The sequence below is a fragment of the Dipteris shenzhenensis genome, chromosome 22, assembly GCF_047967505.1.
Source record: "Dipteris shenzhenensis isolate YYH24624 ecotype China chromosome 22, Dip_SZ_1.0, whole genome shotgun sequence".
Lineage (NCBI taxonomy): Eukaryota > Viridiplantae > Streptophyta > Polypodiopsida > Gleicheniales > Dipteridaceae > Dipteris > Dipteris shenzhenensis.
Window position 1 is genome coordinate 16563810 of NC_141617.1, and position 17612 is coordinate 16581421.

General features: G+C 39.1%; 1 protein-coding gene across 1 annotated transcript; it reads right to left on the reverse strand.

Annotated features, from left to right (window-relative positions):
- Window positions 1–3321: 3321 nt before the first annotated feature.
- Window positions 3322–8140, reverse strand: LOC147887810 (NADPH--cytochrome P450 reductase-like). The gene is made up of 18 exons (XM_087393102.1): window positions 7558–8140; window positions 7402–7464; window positions 7187–7263; window positions 6994–7051; window positions 6756–6842; window positions 6634–6670; window positions 6441–6510; window positions 6150–6347; window positions 5976–6068; window positions 5641–5869; window positions 5381–5464; window positions 5138–5289; window positions 4947–5043; window positions 4699–4851; window positions 4496–4573; window positions 4294–4416; window positions 3967–4080; window positions 3322–3888 (listed from the first exon to the last, which is right to left on the reverse strand). The coding sequence occupies exons 1-18, from the start codon at window positions 7807–7809 to the stop codon at window positions 3808–3810; spliced, it is 2046 nt and encodes a 681-aa protein (XP_087249228.1). The 5' UTR covers window positions 7810–8140; the 3' UTR covers window positions 3322–3807.
- Between the last annotated feature and the right edge of the window lie 9472 nt (window positions 8141–17612).

A 17612-nucleotide genomic window follows, 5' to 3' on the forward strand; every position in this document is an offset into this window, starting at 1 on the left:
AGCAAAAATTGGTAGCAAAACTAAGTTCCTTGCTATAGTTTTGGTTTTCAATCTATCTATTTTCACTAAACTAATACAATAAACCTTAAGCTTAAGAGTAAAGAAATATTGAAGATTGAAGGCATATATAAAGAAAACAACAGGTTTTAAAAGAAAACCTAAGTTGGTAGATTACAATCTCATTAGGTTAAACGGTAGATAAAGTAGTGCTTATGTTCTCATTAAATTAAATCTTGTTAGCTATCCTCTGGATTCAAAAAAATATAGAATTTGTAAGACTTTTTCTTGCCTCACTTTGAGGCAACATGTGGCAATCAGTTCAATTACACAAACAATGACTTTCGTGTCCTAGAATCACATGACCTATAGATATGGATTTTTTTTGCTTTTCCATATATGAGTAAGGACTTCCATAAAAAATACATCTGCTGACCTCTTAAATTTTGAACTTTGACTGTTCTCATGATAACTCACCTCCCATTGATGGATGCGATACAAATATAACATGATTGTTGGAAATAGATCATACAAAAATGGTTATTTTACTACCTAGAAATTGAGAAATGAGTTGTACTAGAGAGCCCAAGGCCTAGAAATAGAAAAATAAAATGAAATAAAGAGCCATTGGACCAAAACACATGTCAAGATTACGACTTTACACCAGCAAGAACAAAAATACAAGCCTATGATACAATGTATAGCTCAACTATAACTAGTGCACACACAAAGTTGAGCTTTACATTGTGTGTGTGTGTGTACATTGGCTATGATACAAAGTTGAGCTGTACATTGTGTCGTAGGCTTGTATTTTTGTTCGTCATAGCTCGACCCACAAAGGACATTTTCACAATCTACTACTTTTGTGCACGTTTCCAACAAAAACCAAGAGATAAGGCTAATGCTATCTTTCAATCTAATTGTAATTGGAAACTTATGAAACATGCTTTCCTTTTAGCGACTTTGAAATTTCCAAATCTATCTAAAGATAGAGCTTCCATCCTAGCTCTCCTGTTCGTGTTCACCCCACCCCCCATTTCAAGTTGTTTCAACCTCTATGTTGCAATAGAGACCCAATGAAAAGTTTTCATTTTTTTCCATACTTGATATATGCTTAGTGGTTGAAGTCTCTTGTAAAACCTCTTGTGAAACCTATAACTTTCAATGTATAGCAAAGCCAACACTTTTGTATTTTGCATATAAAAATCCCATGCTAATGTGCTGGTTCGAGGTTATTCTAGGTCACTGCTTTCCATTTTGGAGCACTCCTTTGGCTCTCTTTGCCGCCTCCTTGCATCTCGGTGGGGTTGCTGTTCACCTTCATCAAGGTCTTTGCCATCATACTAATGAAATCATTACCTTCCAGCTCTTTACTCATGGAGAAGTTCAAAGGAGAAGGTTTTCCCACATGGCAAACCAAGATGTAGCTGCTTCTTAAGCGCGAAGGTGTTTGGGATGTTGTTGAGGATGACAAAGGTTGAATTACTCGATTAGCAACACCAAAGAATTTGGAAGCAGCAGAATGCTAGGGCCATTGCCCTCATTGATCTTTGCTTTACAACTTGAGAATTCATATTAATTAAACCTTCACTGTAATCTAATACATGCTAATCAAGCATAACCTAACCCATGTTGGCTAGCGTAACCTAAACTAATGTTGCTAATCAAACTTCTCTAACTTGATCTATCCCACCTCATGTAACCTAACCTAGAAGTGAAGGGACAAAGGAAAGCAAGGGAGGGAGGTAAGGGAGGCTGAGAGAAGAAGAAGGATGCTTCGACGGCAAGGGGGACGAAGGGAAGGGAGGGAGATACCGAGGGATGCAGGAGGGAGGTAGGGGGATGACACAAAGGGGGGGGGGGATGACAAAAGGGGAGGGTGAAGTAGGAGGCAATGCATAGGAGGGGCCAACGAAAGGGGAAGGGTATGCGGGTGAGTGAGGCAAAAGAGCCCCAAGGGGTAGGGCAAGGGGGGATCATTTTTCTAAAAATAAATCTTACCTTGATTTTTCAATCTGGGGATGCATCTAGTTGTGCGAAATAGAGGCGATCCTCCTAAAATTTTAATTGTTCATGGGGACTAGGGGATTGAACACAAATGTAACTCCTACCAAATCATTCAAAATATAACTCCTACCAAAATTGAGTTAGAGGACTGAGTTAGGGGACACAATCCACACATAAAACTCCTACCAAATCATTCAAAATCCAACTTAAATCCACTCGTACATCCTCTCTCAATACGCTATTGGTTACACTAAGTTGAACAATAATTGGAACACACATTGCGCACAACGCAATGACTCAAGCCTTTATGACACTTCCAATATATATGGAAGACAGACTTGCAAATAAAGGACTTACATAAGTTTTGTTGTTTCATTTTTAGGTCTACATCGAGTAGTGTATCTTTTGCAAAATTTTTCACATGTCTTTCAAAACCTTACCACTTTAATTTAGATGTGCAAATCACTGTCCTGATTTGTAACATTTTACCAACAAATCCATTTTTCCAAAAAGTTGAGTTTGGGCACATAATCTGATGTAACTCTTAACAAATTAATCAAAATAAAACTTCTGACATAATTCCCAGATTGAACATCCTCCTCTCTCCATAGGCTTCTCCAAAGCTCATGACTTATTGGTTACTCGGCATTGAAGTAATAATTGCATCATCTTCTACGCAACGCAATGACTCAGGCCTAGAGTGTATCTATTGCAAAACTTTTTACATTTGTCTTTCAAAACCTTAGCACTTCCAATTTTGATGTGCAAATCAGTGTTGCCCTTTTATTTGCAAGCCATATCTATCTTGCCACTTGGAAGTTTCATCTTTGTAAAATCAAATATCCAATGTAAAGTTGATTTCTCAAATTTTAAACCTATCCACCTGATTTCTAACTCTGTAAATGAAAACCAGTGAGACAGGCTTTTCTAACAAAGCTTCAGATAATATTGCGGTATAAAGTATAGTAAAATAGTAAGTCAAGCAAGATCACTGAAGGAAGTTATTATTTTGCAAAGGCGACTAAGCCAAAATCCATCTTGGACAATAGGAGACGGATTTATAGAAATAACTAAACCAATTCAATACATCTATTAAGAAAGTCTTACGGGCAACTGAAAGAAAACTTGGCTTTAGAGAGTATTAGTGAAACTTACAAGTTACACAAAGATGATGCCGACAGGAATGCAAATAAGCCCAAAACCTTAAAAATCATGAAAGTTTTTAGTGATCTACTTGCAACCAACTAAACCAGTAAAGGATCATGAAAATTTACAGTGACTCTACTTACAACCAACTAAACCAGTAAAGGATCCTCAAAATTGAAAGAATAATAAGTAAGTGTGCTGCAGCTAGCCATGTAAAAACTGCTGCGTCCCCTAAAAGATGGAAGGGCACACCATTACAGTGCAAACGCATGTGGCTTGAACTGCACTTTTGATTTATGAGACCAGAACTAATAAAGAATCCCTCATAAATCACACTTAAGCTCAGTGGACAGCAGTAAGTTTGAAGCCTTCTGCTAGTTCACAATATGTGATATATGTCCTGTTACGGGCAATTAGGTCAGCCAATTCCTCCTGAAATGTCAAGAAGTTATTTCTGGGTGCTTTAACCTGCAAGGGCTTGAACCTCCCCACTAGAATACAACCTAGCCCTGCAGGCTAGAGAAATGAGCCTAACCAAAAGATGTTCAATCAAGCAAGTATATAGTATACAAGATGTATGCAGGATTTTTCCTTGCCTTCCAAAATTTTTATGATAGCCATTATAAACTGAAAATGCTGCTTTTTTCAGCCCAGAGATCACCAGACATCACGGAGATATCTTCCCTCAGTTTGCAGCTGTTTGACTATTGCTTCGGCCTTGGTACTGTCCACAGAAGCCTACAAAGACAAAACACAAGAATGGGTCAGATGCCCTAGATCCAGTTGATGACAAAGGCCTCTTCACTAACTACCAACCTGCTCTTGAACAATTGTATGAAGAGTCCTGTGTACATCTCTAGCCATGCCCTTTGCATCCCCACAGACATAAAGATAGCCTCCATTGGATATCAGATTCCAAATGGCATCTGCCTGCATCATATCCAAACAGGCAGACATTAAAATCGACATGAATGTCACAGAACCTACTTACAATGAGTGGCAATGAGGCTCACAGTTTTTGGCCTTCCTTGCTAACACACCCCTAGCACACACAGTGCTAAGTTGCTTACCCTTACTGACACACAAAATTTCCCCTTCATTACAAAGTCCATAAGAAGTGAAACAAACACTTTGGGGTTTTACCTGCTCAACCATTTTATGCTGCACGTATTCTTTTGAAGGGCCTTCTCTTGAGAAGGCGACAGACAGTGCAGATATGGCACCATTGTCCAAGAATGAATTCAGCTCATCCTCATAGATGTAGTCCTATAGAATCAATCCAATGGAACTTCAGAACCTTCAAAAACATAATTGCTCCAGTGTCGTACATGAACAACAAATATACCTGTTTATGATTTCTACAGCCAAAGAACAGCATTGCAGGTCCTAGTGCTTCACCAGATTCTTTGAGAGAAGCCCTTTCCTGAGGAATAATAGTAAAAATGGCCCAACTTTGATGAATAAAACAGTCCAGTCCAAATTATATTTGCAAAACTTATAAAAGGAAATCTTGCATAATCATGCCAAAACAAGAATACTGAACAAGACCTGCATGAAGCCCCTGAAGGGTGCAAGTCCAGTGCCAGGACCGATCATTATTATTGGAACCATTGGATTTGTCGGAAGTTTGAAATTAGACTGCCTTACAAAGATTGGTGCCCAACTGCATTTGTCTCCCACTTCCGAAGCAGGTAACGCATTCTGAAGATCCAAAAGCAGGAAAACATTAGGTCAGAAATGTAATTGAGAATCTAATGCAAGTCAAACACACAATCGAAACAAGGAAGCCAACTTGCCTTCATCCAGGTGGAGCAAACCCCTCTATGGAAACGACCTGTGGGACTCACTCCATAAACCAGCGAGCAAGTTACGTGAATCCTATCAGGTGCAAATCTGTAACAGGAGATATAAGTACATAAGTATTTCATACAGCCAAATCAAACCATCTTTACTACACATTTGATGGCAAATTTGAAATAAAACTTGCCTTGGAGAAGACGAAATGGAATAGTAGCGAGCCTGAAGACGGGGTGAAACAGCTGCAAAAAAGATACCAAGGGGTGCCTTTGCTGAAGGAAACTCAGCCATGACTTCTAAAAGACTCCTTTGGCTCACAGTAATCCATTGCTGGAAGTCGTCCTGCACCATACACGATAGGCCAACAATTATTGTACCGCCCACAAAGAACCAATCCACTCAACCAACGACAGACACTGCTAAAACTTTGAACCTTGCCGAGAGGTGAGGCCAGAAACTTTAATCGATCTTTCTCAGCAGGATCAGAGGCATAAGCTGCAAGTGCCGCAAGTGCAGCCTGTAACAGAAAGCATTGTTCAACCATCAACCACAAAAGAACAATTATGTTCAAATCGTGGCCACTACACCAAGAGGGAACAAAAGCAATTAGTACTAAAGACGCACAAGATTTTGCCTGCTAGAAAGCACAAAAACTCAATTTCATGCAAATAACAAGGTCCTATCCCTTGATACCTTTCGTGGTGGGCTAAGCAAATCCGCATATTTAGCAAGTGCAGTTCGTAAATCACATGGCCCTGGGAAGGGTGGCAGCAAAGAACTGCTGCTCATGGGTGAACCATCTTCTGCATCAGAATGCAGAGAGAACTTTGTGTCCAGCGGGTAGCCAAGTAATTTGGCAGCCTCCTCAACATTTTCAGGGGTGTTCTCAGGAAACACTCCAACATGATCTCCCGTCTCATACCTAACAATTAAGAGGCCACACTCAAAACAGGTATTGCAAGAGGAGTCACGAAAAGCATTCAAATTCCGAAATTGAGTGATAATCAGGATGATGCTCATCTACCCACATCAATCCTGTGTTTGATATGTCGAATTCCAAATGAATACATGACCGGTCAGACAGAGTAGTATGCAACTCCCTACGTACGGCGACATTGCCCCTGGAACAAAAAGGAATGTCAGCCACATTTTTTGTTTTCTAGAAGATAGCATAGGCAAATTTGAAAAGAAATGAAAGTCACCTGCATGGATGGTTAACATCATGTACTGCCTGACCATTCATTTTGGCTGCATATGTGTCCTCGTAAACCTTCGTGTCACTATCATGCACGATCACACGATACTCGAGAATAGCAGCTGTGTAAGGTGTGGTCACAGCTGGAGTGGCATCATTGGCATCGAGCACAAGTGAATCCAGATTGGCCCACAACTGCTCTCGCCTGAGTACCACACAAAAAGAAAGACTAAGAACATGGATACATATGTGCCTGATTACAAAGCTGAAACTTCAGACGATCAAAAATGGGACTTACCATGCAGTAAAATCATCTTCTATGCATTGGTCATCATCACCAAGGCCACATGATATCAACTGTTTAGCCCCTAAAAGATACCGATCACAAATCAGGTACAAACATTGGGCATGCGATGCCAATTCAGGCCCTATCAGCATGCTAAATTTACCACACATTTAACACTATTATTAATACCTGGGAAAAAACCCACCTTGTTCCACAAGAGCCTCATCAACCTTTTTAGCAACCTACAAAACAAAGTTCACCCAAAGTGTTAAATGTTTGTTATTTTACGTGCATATTAATTGCATATGTTTGATTTTCGAAGTCCACCTCGTTGAAGTGTTCATACTGCCTGTTGCCAAGGCCAAAGACAGCAAAAGTCAAACCGGAAAGCCAATCGCCTCTAGCTTCCTTCCCCTGCATAGACACAGCATGAATTCAATTCAATACACACTTGCAAGAAGTAGAGAAGACACGTTTCCCAAAGCTGAATGAATAAAACAATCCGGATGTCTCAGGACCCATCGAATAGGGGAGGGGAGAGAACTATCAAGGACTCATAAGTCACCTCGGTAAACCACTTATAAAACCTTGCAGCATTGTCGGTAGGTTCTCCATCCCCATAACTGCAAGTGCACACAGAAAGTATCCAGAATTGAGCTATCATAATACTTATTTCGAAGTACAAATCGTTAAGTCAACTACTAAATAATCTTTAGGACTTAATTTTTGAGATTTTGACTAGTAAGTATGACGCTCACGTTGCGAGCGTGAAGAGAGCCAAAGTCTCTTTCTTCAGTCTCCGTTCATACTCATCATCGTCAGCCGCATAATCGTCCTTCATAATAAACGAAATCAATAAGATTAAACGAAACGATCTAATAAAATACGAATTCTCAAGAACCAAAAGAAAAGAGATCCCGAGATGAATCATAACACCTATTAGTCTGGTAGTCATAAGGAGAGACGAACTAACCAGATCGACCACTTTGAAACCTACTCGGTTGTCGTATCGAACCTTCCCTTCTTCCGCTAATGCCTGAGCGCAAAGAATATTTGGATTAGGAAAGATTTGAATAAGCAAAAAAGAGAAGCTAGTCGTGGGAAGCTAAAGAACATGGCAATAAGGTACCTTGGCAAAACCTTCCGCCGTTCCTGTTTGAGTTCCGAAAAACACAGTGACCTTCTTCTTCGATAGATCTTCCGCATCAGGCTCGGGAACCTCTACAATCAGCTTTTTGGGGGGAGTGTTTTGTGTGGTTTTCTGCTTCTCGCCTGCAGAGGAGCGCCAGAAGAAGAGCGCTAGGGACAGAAGCAAGGCAGCAGCGATAAGGGGGAGGAAGAGGGGATTTTCGGAGAGGGAGAGAGCGAGGGACTGCACCATGGCTACAGGTAAGCAAAAAAGCTTGCGTGACCGAACTGCAAGTCGCCCGGAGGACAATTCTCAAGATAGCTGATGAAAGAGGAAGAAAAAGATGGGGAGGAAGGAAAAGTGAAGAAATGGGCGAGGAGATGCGGAGGCGAATGGGAGAGAGGGGAGGAAGAGGAATCTGGCGAGTTTTTTGGCAAACAAAAGAGGGACTTAGCGAGGAGGAGCTTGAAATGAGAAGATGAGGGGGGGATGGAGAGTGAAATAGGCGAGAAAAAGCCAAGAATCAGAGCTCGAATGAAGCTCTGGCTATGGAGGAAGGAGCAGAAGAAGCAGCGCACAAAAAAACGAAGAAGATGACGAAGAAGAAGAGGAGTTGAATAAGGTTCCTTAATTACCATGATTAGTATTAATTTAGTCGTTAATCTCACCTCCCCGCCCCTAGATTTTGGCGGCTCCCCTCCAAATCTGGCGGTTTTGCCCCCCCCCCATCTACCCCCTACCTTCCCCGCTAATTTAGTTGCCCCACGCCAACACGTGTGAATTTATTTTGACTGGCTTGGCAGGTGTGGCAGTCCACGCCTTTCGCGCCGCCTTCGTGTTCACCGCCTGTAGCCGGTTTAGATAGAGCAGCTACCGGTCCCCCAGGTCACCTCTTCGGGCTTTGACTGTGTACCCGCCCCACCAAACCGGAGACCAAGTCCACCGGCCGCTGGGGATGGCCACGCGGCGCGTTTTGATTGGACGCGCGTGCCAGCCCGCCCGCACCACACATTTATATAACAAGTCAACCGGTTCGGTGATGTCACGACATTTATTTTAGTCCACGTGTATCTGAAGGGTGACGTGGGTCGTTGCTCATCTCATTATATGTCACCTTCAGTTTTTGGCCCGCCCTCGTAGGGGAAGGTCATAGTAACGAATGTGGTCCTACGAATTGAAATTGAGTAGTTGTTTTATTTAATTACCATTTTATTGCGTAGTGTGCATTTGAAGTGTTGTTGTGAATTGCAGTTTCTACTGAGTGGGGCAATTAACTCACAGTCCATATTCGTCAAGACCGAGCTAGAGTCCGCGCACATCAATTTAATTCGAGAAAGATCCTTACATATCTTCAAAAGGGCAAGCCCATTGAAGAAATTCACCTTGTTGTTTGTATGAGTGCTTCAAAGTTCTAGGAATCCATGTTCTAAAGCTGGTAGGGGACCCCACACTTTGCTACCGCCGCTGCACAGTTGTTGTTTTTTCTGAATGAAATGCCTTTCCGCTACGTCGGAATCTTGCTTTGCTAGAATGGCTTGTTTCATCCTTATCCTGCCAAGTTCCTCGGCAAGCTTTCTATTTCGCCGATTTTCCCATTGTGGTTCTCGTCACACACATCTTTGTGGTTTACTGATTTCCCCATCACCCATGCCTTTGTGGAATGTGTCTCTATTGGCCTGCAAGAGAGGGCACTTGAGAGAGAGAAGGGACATGGGTGGTGGAAGCCCCTTCACCACCACTTCATTTTTTAAAAACCTCATATTGGGAGCTTACTGAAGATGACATGTGTAGAGGGAGAATGTCTAGTTCTAGAGAGAGAACAACATCAATTATATATCGTATAAATGTAAGAATTAAAAACATAAAGGGTGGAATCTCCTCGAAGATTTTCCAAAACTAACAAACACTTGAGTGACTACCATGTTCTTAGCATTTCTATGCAAGCTTCAACATGAGGGTAGTTGCAATTTTAGCATTGAGTTTAGTTTGTTGTGATCTCTTCGATACTTAATATGTCCTTCACTTACAACAATCGTCAATCTACTTTTATTGACAAGATGTGTACTTTTTTAAAAAGCGACAGCCAATATCAATTAACATGTATGAATGATAGGTTTCTAAATACTCAAAAGTTAGGTTAATGTGAGCATATATGTAAAGTTTGATGCATGAGTTGATGGAGATGCTTCCTTTTAAAAGAAAGTTAAGTACCTACAAATTGTGTAAAAAAATCCACGAAGGAAAAAGAACATGAACTTCAACTTTCAACAATAAGTTAACCTAGAACACATCTCAGGCGTTACCATGGTAAGCTTTTAGGCTTCCTATCTATTTTCAGCAACAACGAAGATGCTAAGGCATAAGGATTTCTAAAAATCTATTTTTGCAATAGACTTCTCTAAAATTGAAATTCTCAATTTAAAATGCCTTTTGATACTTAAGACAAAAATTTAACCCCGACCGACTTTTCTTGGATGTGGTAAATGATATCAACAAGTTCTAGATCTTCATGATATGGAGAAATTCCCCTTCAAACAAATAGAAATACCAACAAAATGAGGCAAAAGATGTTGATAACGCTCAAAATTTGGGTGGCATATATTATGTTTCAACTTTCAACAAGGCACAAGACACTTTGTAAAGGCTTGGAGTGCACACTCATATGCTCCTTTTTATAGATGGAACATCTTAAAGTCCTAGTGCATGTATAGTTTTAGTCCTAGGTTACATTTTCTTAAAGGAAACTTGCATCTCTCTTAGAGTGCTTTTGCTTGCTATTAACTATTATGAGTGGAAATTATGAATCTTAAAGTGGAGTCTCTTCTCACAATGCCACATCCTACAAACCGTGGTCAATGTCTATGTTGATAACAAAAGGAAAAGAAAAAGGTTGAAAATAACACATCACGTCATCTTGTGTAATCCCACATTCAAAAAATGCCTCTTTCTTCTCAAGGCATAAAGACTTAATAAAAGAGCACATGGTTTCTATGTGCCTTTTAAATTGTAAATAAAGTAAATGCATTCCACTTGCACCCAAGCATGACCTACGTTGTGCCTCCTTGCATGATCATATCTTTAGTTGCAAAACTAGATCCACACTAAAGCATCCCTAAGAGTGTTCCAAGTTACCACTCACTTACAAATATATATTATGAATTCCTAAGACAAGCCATCTAAGTTCCTCCATTCTTCCCATTTTCTTATTGCCCAAGTGTTCAAGACTTTTCATCACATCTCTCCCCCAATAACAAGTCCATTCAAGCGTGCAGTGTATCATGGTTGCCCTTCACTTATTCTCTCTATACCTTTAAAAGACTCCATAAAAGAAATAGATTATGCTTTGACTTGATGCTTTTCAATGCCCAGCAAATGCATGGTTTGTCCAATGTCTTCCAACTACCACTAATTCCACAGCAAAATTCATTGCTATGTGTGTTTTTGTGATACTTGTGGTGACTTCAAAGATCTTGTTGAAGAAATATATCTCTATCATCTTTAGTAATACCAACTCCTTCAAGCACTTATTTGATTGCTAAAAGCCTTTTTGTTCTTGTTAAAAAAGAGAATAACATATTTAATAACTTCTTCACACTAAGCTACATGATATTATAACCGTTAAAGTGGAGAGGAGAGTGATAGAGTACACAATAGAAACCTAGAATGTACAACTCTACTGAAGAATCAAGGAACACACACTTATATACAATCATAGAATTGGGTTGGGGTTGCTCCTCATTTGGCTTAGATTTGCCCTAATGTGGACTTTACCTTATACCACTTTAACCTTGCAATACTATTAACAATATGTGCACGTGGCTCCCTGATGTTGGGATTATTGTTCTCAACACTTGTCACGTGTATTCTTATCTTAGCACTTCTTATCTTTTACTAAGAGAAAGTACTATGCGGCATCCATTCATTGCTTGTGTTATTTTGGTATAGGTCCAAGCATTATATTTGTCATATTCCTTAGTATCTATACTATCCCATACCAATATGATATTGAGAAATAATAACAAATACAAAGCATAAATCTTTTTCCTTATGATGTGAGTAGAAATAAGTCACATATATTATTCTATGATGAATAGAAGGGTATATGTACATTGTTGTCTAATCACACATCAAAGTTTATGATTTAACTTGGTACCTAGAAGCAAAGAAAATGAAAATATGTAGGAAAGAATGCATATCTCCTTTGTCATGAAGAGCTGTCCAGCATGCTTTTCAATTCTTTGCTCGGTCAGATTGTGGCTTTGAATTCCTTCTTGATTTGAGTCTTCAGCTGCACTCTTTGCCTTCATTGAGTAAATCCTTTGTCGTAGTAGCTTCGCAAGTCTCCTGATCCAAAATAGCTGTGCAAAAATATTCTCCCTTATAATTCTTTTAGGACCGCCTCTATTTCTTCCAAATTAAATAGTCTTGGTGTTTTGCCTAGAAGAGGGACATCCTTGTTGCTATTTTCATACGGCTTCCATGCTTGAAATCACATGATGCTATTTTTGCTTCAAATTCATTCACTATATGAAAATATGAACCTATTTTTTTGTCTTCATGCCCTAAGATTAAGTCATCTTTGGTCGTGGCTCTCCGTCTTCCTGTTCAAAGACTACTATTATAAATTCATTGATAGTAGGCATTGAAAAGAAACAATCATAGCTTTCTTACCTTAAGTCAAAATATAGTGATCCAGCCACTCAAAATACTTGGTACATACCATTTGGACATGCTATAGCGGGCCGTTTTTGTCAATAGCACTTGAAACATCAAGTTTTGAAGCATCTTTGATAAGTTTTGCATATGAACTCAAAACCTAGCAATCAAGTAGAACATTATGTGAATGACTATGTCATCAGATTGGCAGTAATCATGTCTCTCGATTCTCATAGACTAGCTAGAGCATAGCTAGGCATCTAATACCAAAACCATAAAAACCAAGAACAAGGAAACAAGGAGGAAAGAAGAGAGACAATGCCGATAGAGGGATTGCTCAACATAGCTCCATGAGATCAAAATATCACAACGCTTAATATGCCCTCATCCATAATTAATAAAATAAATTAGCCCTACCTTAATATTCATTATTTACAATATGGCCCATGGCCTTTGGCAACCATTCAATACTTTGATTAACCCAAATCACCTTCACCATGATGGTTAGCTATTTCTTGGTGGATAAATAATAATTTTGGTGCTAAGGACACATTTTTAAAGTTTCATTTGGACATTCAACATTCTTACATATATGCTTCCTAATCATAATGTTGTTATCATCTTGAATAGTACATAAAATATAAGAAGCCTTAAGCCTATTACCTCATAGTCATATGCATGCGCTTTCCAAATTTGTCCTATGAATGGATCATATTTCAAGTGAATGCACTTGTTGTTGTTGTTTTGAAAAAGTAGCCTAAAATGTGGAACAAACTTGGAAGTGAGTTGGCTCATTACCATTTGACGACAATCTTTTATACTAGAATTTGTCATATTGATATTAAGAACATTGAGATAGTTTTCATTGAATAATAATCATTTTTTGGTTTAACAAAGTTTCCAATATCTACTGTTTTAAAGCTAAATTATTTTCTGAGGCCTCTAAAAACACACTTATTTGGGATATTGTTACTTGTATAAATTCATTCATAGGTATAAAATAATATTTGTATTCCATGCCTAGGAAAGCAAATAATATTTGTCATGAAGAGCTATTCAGCATGCTTTTCAATTCTTTGCTTGGCCAGTTTAGGGCGTTGAATTCCGAGGTCCTTGATTTGAGTCTTCGACTAACAGTCTTCACCTTCATTGAGTAAATCCTTTGTCGTAGCAGCTTTGCAAGTCTCGTGATTCAAAATAGTTGTGCAAATAATATTTGTGTTCCATGCCTAGGAAAGCAAAGAATAGCTGCTATGATGGGATCATTCCGATAGAATTGAGTGAAAGAGTTTTGGTTGACGTAATGAGTAGCTTTGAGGTAACTTTGGGTAGAAGCATTAATGGCCCGGGACAATCATAGCAATAGCAAAATGTCAATTTGTGGCACTAGTACATGGCACGAAGCAAGCCCATGGAGTTGACCTGGTAACTTAGGTGGGCTATGGCATATGGCAGTAGAGCTAAGAATGTAAATAGAAAACAACAACTTCAACACAACAAGTAGGCAATGCAATGCAACAACAAGATAAACAAAAGTAGTTCACTCACTTAAACACATCTCATGCACACACTGGCAAAAGAAAAGTAGACGTGGTGGTGTAACAAACATCAGAAACACTTAAACACAACTCATGTACACACCTACAAAAACAAAGTAAACATGGTAATGTAATATATACACAATGCTCAACACAAGCCATAAGGAATTGCACACCAAAATACATCATAATAAGCAATAAAGAAAGAGCACATAGAGTATAAAGAAAACACATAGAGATGACGAAGGAGAAGAGAGACAAAGGACACGTGGCATATAAGTTTGTTATCACTTTTACAGCCACAAAAGAAGCCATGTGGTAGATAAGCCACCGTGTTAGCTTGGTATGTGGCACTACCACATCATCTTGCTATATCATCAAGATTAAATTTAACCCTCTCTCTTAACCATAATCAGATTATCCATGGTCAAGTTTGACTATACGTAGGCTAGGTTTACCTATGGTCAATGCCACCTCACCAAGAGAATATGCATGGAATATTATTTAAGGAAAATGGCCTATTCACACTTGTCTTTAACGATTGAATGGGCCATTTTTCATTCAAACTCAAACCAAGACGTCAACATAATTAGAGTTCAACCTTCACACAAATATTAGCTTTGCAGAAGTCTTTCATCTCAATTGATATATTTTTAGACATCATTACAAAGATCAAAACATGCATTAGTTCTAGGCACTTTTCATAAGAAAAGTAACTACAACTTGGTCATTTGAAGTTAGACTGGATTGCAGTCTTCTCTTGCTTCTTAAGCACAACAATCCAACTTTTGTGTAAAAATCTTGAAATCTTTTTTATAATAATTCAAAACCATTGTGGAAGTGTGAATCTTGTATACATTTGATCCAATATGCTTCCAAAAATGTGTCAACATTAAGTAGCATCAACCTAGAGTCTTTAGTGAAGCTCAACAATGGCAACTATGGTATATGGAAATATAGAATAGAAACCATTCTTATTCTTCAAGATAGATGGGAATATGTTAATGGGAGTCAACCTAGATCAAGAAGTAATGCAGGAACTAAATCTTGCCATTGCACAAGCACAATAAGATTGGGACAAAAAGTACAAACATGCATATCACTTGATCAAACAAAATTAAAAGATGTAATGCTTGGACAACTAAGTGCAGTCAAAACATCAAAAGCAACATGGAACATGCTTGCAAAATTGAATGAATACATCAAGAATCTTGGCTCAGAGCTTTTGACAAAGCAATCATGCATATGCGCTAAGGATCAAAGACATCAACACTTAGCTATAGCAAACAATAAAATTTGAAGAACAAGTTTAAGTCACTCTCAATGGTGGACTTGGAAAAGGTTATCAGCATATGGTATAAAGCATAACCATTCAAAAGTAGTAACCAACATTGAAGAGCTACAATTTGTTTTGTTGGGTGAATAATTAAGGACATAGGCAATTCAAAAAAGGAAATGACAAATAAGTGGGCAAGCCTTTGTAGCCTCAAATAGAGAGGTAGATGTAGAGAAAGTTCCTCATGTAAAGGTGCTGGTCATCATCATCAGCATGAAAAATCAAACCATCAACAACAAAAGATTGTGCTATTTTTCTCACATTATGTCTCTTTGGCTATTGTTCTTCAATCAAATTTATCCTCCAATATTTTAGAGGTGTTTAAATAGAATGAATTGTTTAGCATGTTTACATATAAATATGTCTTTTAAAGGAATAAGAAAGTAAACGGTGTTGATTTCACTTCTATTATATATAATTGGAAAGTAAAAAGCTAGTTAGAGGTCCTACTATGGCTTCTTGTTTATGGCCTAGTAAAGACTTGGTCAAAGGGCCAATTAGGTTTAGCTATCCCTTTCCTTTCCTAGTTGGACAGGGATTTCCTTTTCCTTCTCTACCTAAATTGAAGCAATGAGTTTCAAGAGTACAAGACGCATGATCTTTTCTTAAAGAGGATGCAAGCTCACTTGGAGGAACTATGGAAGCATAAAAAAAAAGGGCAAGGAAATCCTTCTTCGATACTTGTACACAGATCATAGGTGATAGTCACATAGAAGGCTAGCATTAGACAATGATAATGCCATGAGCTCATACATGTAGCTACTATGTGGTGCTTATTGTAACCCTTGCAATGAGCTTGGAGTGAGCTTGATTCCTTTTGGCCACTTACGAAAACTCAGAGGGACCACAAACGAAGCAAGCTTATAAGCAAGGGTTATAGTAGGCGCACAAGTTACATGCTATAAGCTCATGGCATTATTGTTGTCTAATGCTAGCCTTACGCATGACTACCACCCATGATCTATGTACAAATACATAAGAATTATTCCCTTGCTTTTCTCTCCTTGCTTCCCTAGTTCCTCCAAGTGAGCTTGTAGCTCTTTAAGACAAGCTCAAGAGGATATAACTCACTCCCACTTCATGCCATATCAATGTCAATTTTGAGCTTGAGACATGTCTAATACATTTTGGGAGCTTATGGATGAGGATGAGCATGAGTTTGACTTTTTAATTTTGAGGGAGCTAGCTCAGCACATCAAATAAATACTCTCCTTTTCCCCCAAATTCTTGTAATTAAATTAGACATCTCTACTAGTAGCTTAAACCTTGTGACATTACTAGGACATCATATGGCTACACATGGATGTGGTGTGATGGGTATCTAAGCCCCATTGCTTACACTAGATTACATATCTGAGTTAGCATTATTCTAGTTTCCACTTCATGTAGGATGCTAGAAATTATCATCTACTTTACACTAGAATCTTAGAAACTTTGGCCATGCTTCAAATTTTCACCCGATTTAACTGTCTTGACTCAATCATGATTTCACTACCATGACCCAATCATCCTTTCCCATTTTCCCCTTCTCAAACTACTCCTTTTTGCCCTTTCTCCTCTCCCACCCCATATCCCTGTCTCTCATCTTTTAATTTACCATCCCTTCTTTGCTAGACTTCCCTTTCCTCTCTCCCATTCCAAAAATCCCTTGTGATTTGCTTTTGCAAGCGTTCATTTGGGAGATTTCATCATCAGAACCTTCTCTTGACATGTTAGCTTCAAATGTGAGCCCACAATCATCCACCTCCACAATTGTCCATGCACACAGGGTCAACATTAGCTTGGGTGTAGCCAATCGCAGAACTATTTTGGAGCCATGACGTGATGCACTTCTAGGTGAATATTTGAATTTTTTGAGGACTAACGCTCTCGCCAAAAAATTTCCCGACGTCACGAAGGTGCATTGGCATAATAATGAGACACAATCTATTTGTTCAGAACATCGCATAGCTCTGCTTCGCGCAGTGCAGTCTCCGGCCTATGTCGCCTGATTACTTATTATCGTGCAGCCTTGCCACCTGTCACTGGGCACGCACCCATGTAGATCATTAAAATTGAAGGTTGGCTTGGAGAGACCACCGCGCTAGTTCTTGTCGTAATAATTAGACGCAATCTGTCATTCTGAACACTGCTATAGCGCAATCTCTATCCTGACCACCTGTCATCATGCAGCCTTTTGCCGCTTCTTTGCCTGCAACCCATGCAAATCATAGGTTGGCTTAGAGAGACCACTGCGCTGGTTTTTGGTGTAATAATGAGACACAATCTATCATTTTGAGCATCGCCTCAACACAGTCTCTGGCATGATCACCTGTCATTGCCCAGAATTCAAGGTTGTCTTGGAGAGACCACCACGCTAGTTCTTGGAGTTATAGCTCCATTACCTATTTTTACGTATTACGAGAGGAGATTTATGAAAGCCACCGCGCTGGTTCTTGGAGTTATATATTTGTGTACCAAGGAAAATGTATTCCGTTGTGCAACCAAGCAAAATGCAATTGACAATATGGCCCTTGAGGGGTCCC

Excerpts from the sequence above, each read along its gene's own strand:
- LOC147887810 (XM_087393102.1), bottom strand. The coding sequence starts at position 7,809 with ATGGTGCAGTCCCTCGCTCTCTCCCTCTCCGAAAATCCCCTCTTCCTC. Across the intron at positions 6,671-6,755 it reads AGTATGAACACTTCAACGAG|GTTGCTAAAAAGGTTGATGA; the intron begins GTGGACTTCGAA and ends TTTGTTTTGTAG. Across the intron at positions 6,348-6,440 it reads GAAGATGATTTTACTGCATG|GCGAGAGCAGTTGTGGGCCA; the intron begins GTAAGTCCCATT and ends TGTGGTACTCAG.